The 13,154-nt window shown below is 42.5% G+C and overlaps 2 protein-coding genes across 3 annotated transcripts in view; both read left to right on the top strand.

Annotated features, from left to right (window-relative positions):
* The first annotated feature begins 408 nt into the window (after positions 1-408).
* On the top strand, positions 409-10,492 carry LOC21390690. 2 transcript variants are annotated; one of them, XM_010097268.2, is made up of 8 exons: positions 409-743; positions 823-952; positions 1,148-1,534; positions 7,474-7,746; positions 8,052-8,569; positions 8,660-8,784; positions 9,422-9,579; positions 9,657-10,492. In XM_010097268.2, the coding sequence occupies exons 1-8, from the start codon at positions 553-555 to the stop codon at positions 10,191-10,193; spliced, it is 2,319 nt and encodes a 772-aa protein (XP_010095570.2). In that variant the 5' UTR covers positions 409-552; the 3' UTR covers positions 10,194-10,492. The 2 variants fall into 2 exon arrangements, with proteins under 2 accessions (XP_010095570.2, XP_024020833.1); XM_024165065.1 differs by lacking the exon at positions 9,657-10,492 and having other exon boundaries at positions 9,417-9,495.
* A 2,224-nt stretch (positions 10,493-12,716) lies between these two features.
* Positions 12,717-13,154, top strand: part of LOC21411085 (putative pectinesterase/pectinesterase inhibitor 22) — a 2,935-nt gene continuing 2,497 nt past the window's right edge. Inside the window, exon 1 of the mRNA XM_024165059.1 lies at positions 12,717-13,144. Coding sequence (XP_024020827.1) covers positions 12,721-13,144 — 424 coding nt within the window. The 5' untranslated portion in view covers positions 12,717-12,720. The remainder of the gene's footprint in view (positions 13,145-13,154) is intronic.

Below are 13,154 nucleotides of genomic sequence, written 5' to 3'. Positions count from 1 at the left end.
AATAAACCGTCTAGAGGTATAATCAGATCGTCATTTATGTTACCACATATATTACGACCGTACAATATTTTTTATGGCCTATGGTAAAATTTACGGTCCCGTTCATTTTACTGATTCGAGTTTAGAATTTAAATTTTATTACAATAAAAATTCTCAGTCACATCTAATTTTTTTACTATAATAAAAAATTTTCACATAAAATTACATTTTAACTCAAATTAAAAATTCAAATAAACAAATTGAACGGACCCTATCTTATTCCAACAAAGTCGAGCAAAGATATTATTGGACCGCTGCCTCCACGTACACATTTTTTTTTTCCCCTCTTAAAGAAAAGGATTCCCACATACACATTTATTAATTGAGAAATGCGCATTGCAATTTTCCCGACACATCCACCTGATGAAACAAACTGAAAACCAAAACAGTAGTCAAACAAACAAACAGACACACACAACTAGAGAAAAAGAAGTCCTCACATGCTTCTAACTTCCTCTTCCTCGTATTTAAATTCCCTCTCTCTCCGACTGTCCCTTCACTATACAAAACGACATGTCGTCTGAAATCTCGTCGACGAGAAGCACAGCAACAACAGCCCTGAGCGAGATTTCCGAGGCCGACTCCACCTTCCGTCTTGGCCTCGATCTCGTCTCCGCGGCCAGACGGAATCTCTCCTTCCTCAGAGCCGTCTCCGACTCCCACTGGCTTCACCACAAACCAACTCTTCTCGAGGCCATTCGAAGGTCAAACCTTTTTCTCTCAGTACTGACCTTTTTGTCGTCAAAGTAATTCTGATCCGATGGTCGTGGGTTTTGGTTGCAGGTACAATGAGCTCTGGATGCCGTTGATCGCTGATCTGACGGTGGGGTCGTGTTCGACGGGTTCTGCTCCTCCGTTGATTCTCCCACCCGTTGATGTGGAGTGGGTCTGGTTCTGCCACACGTTGAATCCGGTCAGTGTCGTTTGGTTGCTGAGAAAGTACTTAGAAACAAAAAGAATCAAACTATTTCTGGGTTTCCCTTTGTTGGGAATAATGGGAAAAAGATTCAACCTTTTGATGTTACATGTTATCAACTGTTTATGACATGAAACTGTAGCACTAATCAAATAATTTTCTGACATTTTTTTTTTTTCTAAATTTTCTCAGGTTCGTTATAGGGAATACTGTGAATCGAAATTCTCGAAACTCATCGGAAAACCTGCGATTTTTGGCGAAGAGAATGAGGAGTACGCATTAATGAGGTGCAGAGAAATCTGGGTGAGGAAGTACCCGAATGTGCCGTTTGAGAATGAAGTGGATTCGGGTTTTTCCGACCCGGTTATGGTCGATGGAGAGCTGTTTATGGAAGTGAGCAAGCAGAGATATTTGTACTCCAAATTCTCAGAGCCGTACAGGTCGGAGGTTGTGTATCTGATAGCTGCAAGGCAACGTTACAAAGAGTTTCTCTATCTGTTGCAGTTGCAGAGGTCTAGTGCAGTTTGTTGTCGTTTGGTTCCTGCCTCGGATATTCTTCTTATGTGGCTCATCCATCAAGTTTGTTCCTAACTTCTTTCTTTCCTTTTGTTTATTTTGTAAATCTCTCTCTTTTTCTTTCCTTTTATTTTCTTTTCCCTACTTCTGATGATAAGAAAATGGGCAGGGAATGAAATTTGCAAATACTTTTAAGCTTTGAAAATAGTGGGTTTATTTTTTATTTTCCTTCTCTTTTTGGCCTGCATTCCAATATGTTATTTCTTGATGCCTTTTTGGGCTACTGAATAGTACTTCAATGGATTTTTATACCGGTAGAGCTTTATTTTGAATGGTCAAATTCATATCATGTTACATTTGATGTGATTTTGTGTTAGGATCCTAGTTCCTAATGCAAGAGATTGAGCTAACGAAGTGACTGAGAATTGGCAATTGCCGTCTTTATTGAATTCCAATTACTGCTATTACATCAAGAGCTTCACGAAGCTCTGAGATTAATGGAAATGGAGGAAAATACAGGAAATGCAGGAAAGAAAGATAGAAGGGATTTTCGAGGAATCCCCAACCTCCCAGTGGACAATTCAAGCAACCAATTCGACACCCCCTCCATACCCCCACTGCTTCCCATATATCCATCGATCCTCTAACCAACTTTGCACACCTCCCCCCATATGGGCCTTCCGTGCCAGCCACGCTCCCCTCCCGATCCATCTCATTTGGGCCTGGGCCCATCTCAATTCCTCTCTTGGACCTCCTAACGTAAACCTTTCATACCGGAGGTCGAACATCACTCCCCCCTTCGAAGACAACCTTGTCCTCAAGGTTGTGGTGGGGAAAGTGGGCCGGAAACACATCGAGGTGCTCCCATGTAGCCTCCCAATCCGGTAGTCCCGTCCACTTAACCAAAATCTCCGTCACCTGCTTCCCACCCCAAGAGGTCCACCGGCCCCGTAGGACCTCATAAGGTTCAACCTGCAGTTCTAATTCATCCGAGAGCTGAGGTGGGAGTGGTTGACACCTGGGGTCGCTGCCCCTGAAGGGTTTCAGCTGGGAAACGTGAAAAACCGGGTGGATTCGAGCGTCCGCTGGTAGCTGCAGACGATATGCTACCTCACCTATCTTCTCCAGGACCTCAAAAGGTCCGTAAAAGCGTGGAGCCAGCTTCTCATTCGGCCGCCGTGCCAAGGATTTGAGGCGGTAGGGCCTCAACTTGAGGAGAACACGGTCCCCTGGAGCGAAGGACAATTCTCGATGGTGAGCGTCCGCAAACCTTTTCATACGCTGCTGAGCCAGCACCAAGTGTCCCTTAAGGACGTCCAGAAGCTCATTCCGTTGTTGAAGCTGGAGGTTGACGTCTTCTACAGCTGAGGGAGAATCCTGAAATCTGGAGATTGTAGGTGGATCCCGCCCATAAACCACCTGAAATGGGGAGTGCTTCGTTGAAGCATTATAGGTAGTATTGAACCAGAATTCGGCCCACGGCAGATACTAGAGCCAGCCGCGTGGTCTATCACTAACGAAACAGCGGAGGTATACTTCCAAGCACCAACCTCAGTTTGTCCATCGGACTCGGGGTGGTAAGCGGAACTGCGACTCAAGTGAGTGCCCTGCGCACGAAACAGTTCACGCCAAAAAAGACTCATGAAGAGCGGGTTGCGATCCGTAATGATGGAACAACGGGTGCCGTGGAGTTTGACCACTTCTCTAACAAACGCCTCAGCCACCCTTTTGGCTGTGAATGGGTGAGATAAAGGCAAGAAATGAGCGTATTTGGACAGGCAATCAACTACCACTAGGATCGTGTCCATCCCCTGCGACCGAGGTAAGCCACATATAAAATCCATGGAAATATCCTCCCACACCCTTGCCGGAATAGGTAGTGGTTGCAGCAACCCCGCAGGAACCAGTGCCTCAGATTTGGAACGTTGGCAAACGGAGCAATTAGCAACATACTTGCGGATGTCGCGCTTCATTCCCCGCCAAAACATATTGTCTGCCACCCTCTTATATGTCCTCAAAAAACCAGAGTGTCCGCCCAAGGCAGAATCGTAGAATTCATGCAACAGCCTGTGTATCCAAGGGGACTTACGTGGTAAAACGACCCTGCCCTGGTAGCACAAGAGGTCCTGATGTAATTAAAAGCCAGGGGCCACTTCCTCACCCTTGTCCAGCTTACCAATTAATGCCACGCATTCCTCGTCTTGCCGTTGCTCTTGCCTAACCTAATGCCACGCATTCTTCGTCTTGCCGTTGCTCTTGCCTAACCTCAGTCCAATTTACTACCTGCGGTATGGACAGAGCAGTCAACTCCATCGCCCCGCCCTCTCCGCGCCGAGACAATGCATCAACGACCCGGTTCGAAGCGCCCTGCTTATACTGCAGCTCGAAGTCATACCCAAAGAGCTTAATGGCCCAGCGGAGGTGATCGAGAGGCAGAAGCCGTTGATCCATAAGAAATCTTAGGCTTTGCTGATCGGTGCGCACCACAAAGTGGCGCCCAAGCAAGTAGTGGCGCCACTTTTGCAAAGCTAAAACGACTGCCATGAGCTCACGCTCATAAACCGACCGGAGTCGTGAAGTTCCCGATAACTCCTTGCTGAAAAAGGCAATGGGCCTCCCATCCTGCATTAGTACAGCACCCAAACCCGAGCCGGAGGCGTCTGTTTCCACCACGAAAAGCTTTGAGAAATCCGGCATTGCAAGGACCGGCAGGGTGGTCATGGCATGCTTAAGGGCGTCAAACGCAGCCCCCGCCTCCGGAGTCCACTTGTACTCCCCCCATTTGAGAAGTTCGGTCATAGGTCTCGCCAACTGTCCAAAGTTGCGAACGAATCGCCGGTAATAACCGGCTAGCCCCAAAAAGCCTCTAATTCCACGGACGTTCTTGGGAGTGGGCCAAGCCACAACGACTTCTATCTTAGCCGGATTAGCCGCCACATCCGCTGTCGAGATTACATGTCCCAAGTACTCCAACTGTTGCTGGCCGAATGCGCACTTCTTCCGGTTTGCGAACAACTGCTCATCCTTTAAGACTTGCAGGACCGCAGTGAGATGCTCCTGATGCTCTGCCCAAGTGCGGCTGTAGACCAAGATGTCATCAAAGAATACCAATACAAAACGGCGTAGGTAAGGCTGGAAAACCTTATTCATAAGCGCTTGAAATGTGACTGGGGCGTTTGTCAAGCCGAACGGCATGACCAAGAATTCGTAGTGCCCCTCATGTGTCCGGAATGCAGTCTTTTCCACATCAAATTCCCTGACTCGAATTTGATGATATCCCGCCCTCAAGTCCAATTTTGAAAACACTGCCGCCCCATGTATTCGTCCAAAAGCTCGTCGATGACGGGGATTGGAAATTTGTCCGGGACCGTGAGCTGGTTAAGGGCCCGGTAGTCGACGCAAAAGCACCAGCTTCCGTCTTTTTTCTTAACTAACAGAACAGGGCTGGAGAAGGGGCTACTGCTCGGCCTAATGCCCCCAGAAGCCAACATTTCAGCCACGAGCTTCTCTATCTCACTCTTCTGCACTTGGGGGTACCTGTACGGCCGAATGTTAGGTGGTTCCGCCCCTGGTTTGAGAACGATCTGGTGATCCCGTGCTCGGTTTGGCGGTAAGCCATTCGGTGTCTCAAACACAGCAGGGAACTGGGCCAAGATCCTCGCAAAGCCTCTGGTTCCCTGGCTCGGAACTCCTCAACCACCCCCCCTTCGATAGCATATATTTCTAAAAGCGCTCCTGCTATATCCCCATGGCATGTCCGGGTTAAAGTCCTCAAACTCACCGGTTTCAACTTCAGCGTCGGGTCCCCCGTTAAACAAACCCACCCCGCCTCGGACTTGAATTTCAGGGTAAACTTTTGCCAGTCGGCCCTGGCCTCCCCTAGAGTTTGTAGCCATGCCACCCCCAGAACCACCTCAGCACACCCCAGTTCAAAGGAACAAATTCCCCCAAAACCGAGTACCCTTGGATTCGGAGCTCTACCCCCTTACACACTCCCTGCCGTTTAAAACATGTGCCGTTACCTACCTGAATTCCATAGGTGCTTGTAGCCATTAGGGGAATTTGCAGTTCTCTCACAACCCGTAGAGACAGGAAATTGTGGGAAGCCCCACTGTCCACCAAAACCATCACCTCGCGGCCTCCGATGGTCCCTTTCAGCTTCAGGGTGTTGGCAGACGAGACTCCTATCAGTGAATTGAGCGAGATGCCTGCCATCCCTTCAACCTCTTCTGTGGGTGGCTCCACCACCTCCGTAGAATCTTCATCCTCCTCCCCTTCCTCTCCTGACACCAGCAGCACCTGCAACTGCCGATTCTTGCATCGGTGCCCTGGACTAAACTTCTTGTCACACCTATAACACAGCCCCTTGGCCCTTCAGCGCTGGATCTCGTCATCGGTAAGCCTCCTAAAACTAGCCTTGCCTCCTTCTAAAGTCCCTGCTTGCTGTGAAGGCCACGTTCGGGGTCGGTGGAGAGGAACCGACTCCTTTCCTAAGTTGGATTGAAGGGAGTTCCCAGGGGATCCCGTAATGGGTTTGGACCTCTCACCCAAGCCCACACCCTTCCCAAACTCTTCATATCTCCACCCCAGCCCAACTTACCTTTCCTAAGTCTCTCTACAGCCTCGTTCCTATCTTCAATTTGTTGGGCCAAGTCCATTACCTCTTGGAGGTTAATGGGCTGATGCAATTTTTACTGCAGCCCTCACATCCTCCCGTAACCCATTAAGAAAAGCTCCACGAAAAATAGGTTCAGGAATACCTCTCATCGACGCGGCCAAAGGCTCAAAGCGATCGCGGTAGTCGGCCACCGAGCTGTCCTGCCGCAGCGCCATCAGCCTCTCTGTCGGATTGCCGTCCTTCGTGCGGTTGAAGCGGTGGAGGATAGCTGTCTTCAAGTCGCGCCAACCGGCAAACGGCTCCTGGGAGTCCAACCACTGGAACCAGCCGAGGGCCCTTCCCTCCATGCAAACCGAGGCCGCCATTACTTTCTCCCCCTCCTCTACTCCGTTAATGGCGAAGTAGCGATCCGCGCGGAACACCCACCCATACGGGTCGTCCCCTTGGAATATCGGCAACTCAAGTCGTCTTCCCCGGTGATCATTTCGGCCACGGCCCCGTTCTGGCGACTCGTTCTGCATCCGCCGTTCGCTGTCACGTGCCTGTTCCCGCCGCTGGGGAATCGGTGGCTGGGCCTCGAGATGGCGACCCAACATAGTTTCCAGTCGGTGAAGGGAACCCTGTACGTCCTCGATCTGGATTCCCAAGGCCAACACGTCCTCCTGTAGCTGAGGTACGTGATCCACCATCGCTCCCATCAAACGTACGGTCTCTCTGATCGCTTCGATATCACCCTCCAACCCGGAGATGCGCTCCGTGGTGTTCGTCGCCGGTGCCCCGTGAGCCATGGATCGCTGCTCTGATACCAAATGTTAGGATCCTAGTTCCTAATGCAAGAGATTGAGCTAACGAAGTGACTGAGAATTGGCAATTGCTGTCTTTATTGAATTCCAATTACTGCTATTACATCAAGAGCTTCACGAAGCTCTGAGATTAATGGAAATGGAGGAAAATACAGGAAATGCAGGAAAGAAAGATAGAAGGGATTTTCGAGGAATCCCCAACCTCCCAGTGGACAATTCAAGCAACCAATTCGACACCCCCTCCATACCCCCATTGCTTCCCATATATCCACCGTCCTCTAACCAACTTCGCACACCTCCCCCATATGGGCCTTCCGTGCCAGCCACGCTCCCCTCCCGATCCATCTCATTTGGGCTTGGGCCCATCTCAATTCCTCTCTTGGACCTCCTAATGTAAACCTTTCGTACCGGAGGTCTAACATTTTGACTAACTCTAATGTTTAGAAATGTGCACCGCACACGTAACCATAAAAGTTCCGTGCTTATGGAATTCTTCATAGACTTGGAGATTAGTTATTTGGTGACCCATTGAATGAACCTGAGTTTTTAATTTATAATTTTTTTTTGGGTAATCGAAACAGAGTTATTCAACAGTATATGCAGAAGATTTGAAAGAGATGGATAGTGATATGGGGAAGGTGGTGAGTGTATGGGAAACAGTTAGCAAAAGAGAGGTGGAAGAGACCAAGAACCTTTGGGAGACAACATTTGATCAACCATATGAGAAAGCCGGTGGAGAAATTGGCTTCAACTTTAATGGGGTTGTACCAGTCAAGCCTCCAGTTTTCTGGGAAGTATCAGATATGGATGTCAATAGCAAATACAAGTCTATGCTACCTAGATTCTTACTTGAGGTCAGTCTATTTTAATTTCACACTTTCTTTTTGTTTAGTATAATTAAACTCTGAAAATGGGAAGAAAAAAAGGGCTTATCTTGAGAGAAAATTTGGAAGAATATAATGAGCATTCTTTCATGAATAAAGACTTTCAATAATCAGGAAATCTAATCTGCATTTTTCTTGATGTGTTTAGTGTAATCTTAAAATTCTTTTGTAGAGTTGACAGGATATGGCTGCATTGCTTAAAGCAGGCTGTAATTTACCTCATTCACTTGCTCAATAAGAGTTAAAGTGAAGCTTTCCCTAATTCTATAATGCAGGTCTGTGTGTTCGTGAGACTCAAGACTGAAATGAATGTGATGCAAGAGGATGCAAAACCCGATGTGCTTCGTCTCCGAATGGTAAGGTGTCATCGGGAGTTGAAGCTTGATCAAACAGTTTCCAACTTCAACAAATCATGGCGGAAAGCTTGGCATCTCTACTGCGAGTTCGGAACCAAGGGAGTTGTAGTTGAGCTTCTCAGGCTCGGTGGGTATTGCTTCAAAGCAAGTACCGTTGAAGAAACGGTTTTCTTCCGCTGGAATGACTTGATTAGAGCTCCCTCTCTATCCTTGCAAAGAAAAATTGATCAACAAGTGAAGATCATTGCTTCAATAACTCCTCCGGTTCAAGCACCATACTTGTTAAAATGCGTTCCCGACCGTGTTACAGATGATTCTGGCGCAATGGTGTCAGATGTGATTCTCCGAATGAATCAGTATCGTCCCCAAGAAGGCCGGTGGTTGTCGCGCTCGGTTCTTGATCATGCTGGAAGAGAGTGTTTTGTTGTTCGAATGAGGTAATTATCTTCCAATTTCTTATGTTGTTTTTCTGAGAACTCCAATCCTAAACAACTGAACTAAACAAATCGAGATTAAATTAATTGTAGGGTGGGAGGTGGATTTTGGAGAAGAGGAGGTGAAGCTCCATCAGCTGTGAAATGGGAAGATAGAATTATAGAGATTCGAGAAGGTTCATGGTCTTATGTTGCTGGTTCCATTGGTAGAGCCCCTGGTATGTTGTATTCATCTAGCCTTCACTAGAATTTTACAGTTGTTCTTTACTCTCTCTATATAACATATATATGTGTGTGTATATATATATATATATATATATATGATACAGCTTGTTAGTGTCGGAGAAAACTCATTAAGAACGAATAAGAACAAACTTCAGAGTTCCTCGTTTTATTTTTTTATTTTGTAGAAAGATTATGAAAATCTTTAAAGTTGGCCTGATAATTGACCAAGACACACTTCAGAGGATGTTCTAACTTATCTCATTCTCAATGTACAGAAAAACAAACAGTGAGTCAATCTTGAGAAATTTTATCATAAATGTAAAATACTTATGATACTTCTACAAAGAAAATTGTGTTATTGTCTCTGACTTGCTCCTATGGAACCAAGTTTGAGAATATTGAGAAAAATTAGTCATTTAGAATCACTGATGAAGAATTCCTCAAAAAGATAAGGATTGATATTCCTTTTTAGAAATTAAATGGACTCGGTCTTATAGTAAAGGAAATGTGTGGTTTTTAAAGGAATCAGAATAGGGTTTTCCTAAAAAAGTATATTTTTAACACTGGTTTTTCAATTTATATGTTTTGAATTAAATTTGAAACGTCGCTGCCTGTTGCCATCTAGTACAGAGAAGGTGGTAGGAACAGCAACACCAAAAGAACCATCAGAACAATGGAAAGCTGCATGGCAATTTTCGACCGGAGATGAGTTGATGGTTCGGTGGGAAGCATCGACTTCAATATCAGGCCTGAGTTTCTGTTTGAGAAACCAAGCTGCAGAATTAACGGTAGGGAAGCACTCTTATCTGTTACGAAATACAAAGCAAGTACACATAAAACATTGATAACTATCTTTAACTCTCAGGTGAAGCTGTTGAAAGGGCGGAAAATGCAATATCAAGTGAAGAAAGTTGAGCCACGGGGCTCCAATGGAGAGTACCGAAACGGGGAAGAAGAGAAAGAGGAAGACGACGAGGAAGAGGAGGGCTTCTTGACCCTTGTTCGGTTCACAGATGATGACCCCGATGGAAGAGCAACGGCTCTTCTGAACTGGAAGCTATTGGTAGTCGAATTTATGCCCGAAGAAGATTCCGTTTTTGTGCTTCTTTTGTGCACTTCAATACTAAGAAGTATATCGGACATGAAAAAGGAAGACATGGGAAGTTTGTTGATCAGAAGAAGATTGAAAGAAGCAAGACTTGGTAGCAGGGACTGGGGTTCAGTAGTACTACACCCTTTTTCGAGTTCTTCATCTACTTCACCATATCTTCAACCTTGGTATTTAAACGCTAAGGCAGTTATGGTATCAGATGTTGCAGACCGGACCATAAAGCCTCCGAGATTAAGTTACTCGCCAGAGGAAGGTAGTGATCAGCTATACAAACGAGGGATATTTACATGAGTACATATGTGAGCAAAATTTTGTTTGCGTAATCTGCTGATTACTTCTGTTGAATTAAACTATTTTCATTAGTTGCGTAATTTTTTTCTATTGTTGCTTTGCTGGCATGTGATCTATCTGCATGTGCAGCTTGCAGAGAGATGCTACATCTAATTTTATTTTAGAAGTTTGTAATTAACTCTTTGTCCTGTAGATTGTTGTTTAAGACCGGATGAGAGACATAACAGAGATCCCATTGCTTAAAAGAGGGGATCTATCTAGATGTGATGACACCACCAACTGAAATAGTATATTCACATCTCTCCAAAATAAACAAAAAAGAAAAGAAAAAGATATAACAATACTTAAAGGAAAATTCTACAATAACACTTCCGTCAGATTATGGGCCAGTTTAGTAGTGCTGTAGATTATGAAAAAATTACTTTTAGCTGTGCTGAAAGAAAAAGTAACTGTTATAAAAAACAGTTGAGTGTTTGGTAAACTGTAATTATACAAGTGTTGGTTCCAAAAGCAGTGTAATAGCGTTTGGTAAATTGTGAGGTTGAATTACTGTGAGTAGTTAAGATGACCGTAATTAATAATTTTAAATAAATATATAAAGATCTATTATTTGATATATCACATGATCAATTTTTGATAAATTATTTTTTTTGTAATGATTAATTACTAATGATCAATTATCAATTATTATTGATTAATATATTATATATTGATAATTATAATTTAATATTAATAATTAATTGAGTAATTACTGTTTATTTTTTTATGTACCAACTATTTACTAATTAATAGATCATAATTAATATAATATATGAATGATACATTAATTATTAATAATTTATTTCATAACCTATTATTACTTGTTTTATTGTTAATATGTTATATAATTAATTTTTGGCAATTAATCTTTAACTAAATAAATAATTACTATATTATTTATTATTTTATTAAAAAAATTAAAAACTTAATACTAATAAATTAATATTTATATAATATAATTAGTAATTAATAATTAATTATTTAATATAACTTTGTTGATAATCATTAATTGTACTATGTTGATTCCCATACAATCTAAAAGTTAAAGTTGCATTTGGGCTGTTTATGATTTTGGTTGTAGATTCTTAAAAATTCTTAAAAAATCACTTTTTATAATTTTTATCAAACACCATTATCAGCTTCTGATGGCTAGAGATGTGATTTTGAGCTCCAAGAAATACTACTAAACGCACCTTATATCAGAACCATAGTAAACATAAAGAGTGTATTTGGAGGATGGGTTCAAACCATCTCCATTTGAGGTTGGAGTTTAAACAGTATTTTCCCTGATGAAAAAATTATAGGCCCTGTTTGTTTCCTTTTTCATTTCCATTTTTCACATTTTTCGAGACTAAAAAATGAAAACAGAAACATAAAATGCGTTTGGCCTAAAAGTTTTTTAAAAACAAAAACAAAACCGTTTTTGTCTTTTGTGAAAAATTGAAAACTAAAAAAAGGTGTTTTCATTTTCTCGTTTTCGTTTTCTGAAAACGAATTTCATTTTTTTTTTATTTTCTTCTCTCTTTTCTGAAACCGTTTTTGTCTTATATAATGATTTTATTTAATATATTATTATTTAATATATTTAATAATATTATTTATTTAATTTTCTTCTCTCTTTTTTCTGAAATCGTTTTTGTCTTATATAATGATGTTTATTCAATATATTTATTTAATATATTATTACTTAATATATTTAATATATTATTTATTTAATATATTTAATAATATTATTTATTTAATATATTATTATTTTAAATATTATTGCATGTTTTTAAAAATTAAACCACCAAATGCAGTTTCAGTTTTTTTTAAAACTGAAATCAATCTCTTAATAAAACTACCAAACGCATTTCAAAAATAATTTCAAAATGAAAATGAAAACGTTTTCATTTCTATTTTCATACAGAAAACAAAAACATTTTGGAACCAATTCCAAACGCACCCTTAGTGTTTTATGGTACAAACTACAAATCACTTGGTTTGGACCAACCTTCCAAAGGGGGCCTAAAAACTTTAACAATTTAGTAGAACTTAATAAATGTACGATGGTTCAGTGTAGAATAGTGTCTTACCAATAAGGTATGTTTTTATATCCTATTTCGTAACTTAAAAAGATAAAAAATAATCCTGTTTTTCATTTTCATATTGGGCCCAACTCTTAAGCCCTTTACTGGTCATGACTCTGAACTGACAAAACAAATTGGATTCCCATTCTAGAAAAGGTGAACAGCAAAGATCCCTTGATTGTGCATCTCATTCAAAAGCCAGCAATAGCAAGGAATACTAAAAAACTTTGTGCTAAAAAAAAGCATAAGCTTTTAACTTTGTCCTGAGAAAAAGCATAACACAAGGTAAATTCCCAACTCAAAAGACAAAACATTTCTTTGATAACAAACAATCCCACAAGTTTCCCCACTCTCCTTTTCACATACATAAATAATCAATCTCCCCATTCCCACCTTTCTCCATTTACCAATTCCAAAAAATGGGCCTACCCAATTTTCTCCTCATCCTCATCATTCTCCCCACTATGCTTTCAGCCTCACCTGATCACCAAACCATGCTTTTGAAACTCTGCAATGACATTGAAAACAAGGAATCATGTCTCACCAATATCCAACAAGAGCTCATGAACACTCAATTAAAAGATCCTGATGAGCATCAGAGAAGGAACTCAATCCTAAGTGCAGCCCTCAAAAACTCCCTCAACGAGGCGCGAGCCGCCATCGAAATGATCACAAGGTTCAACTCCTTGTCCATAAACTACAGAGAACAAGTGGCCATAGAAGACTGCAAGGAGCTCCTGGACTTCTCGGTCTCCGAGCTGGCCTGGTCCCTCGGCGAGATGAGGATAATCCGGTCGGGCTCCAACGACGCACACCACGAGGGAAATCTCAAGGCCTGGCTGAGTGCTGCGTT

The sequence above is a fragment of the Morus notabilis genome, unplaced genomic scaffold (assembly GCF_000414095.1).
Source record: "Morus notabilis unplaced genomic scaffold, ASM41409v2 Scaffold1452, whole genome shotgun sequence".
Classification (NCBI taxonomy): Eukaryota; Viridiplantae; Streptophyta; class Magnoliopsida; order Rosales; family Moraceae; genus Morus; species Morus notabilis.
Note: the sequence above shows the minus strand (reverse complement) of the source record. Positions and strands in the feature narration are given on the sequence as shown.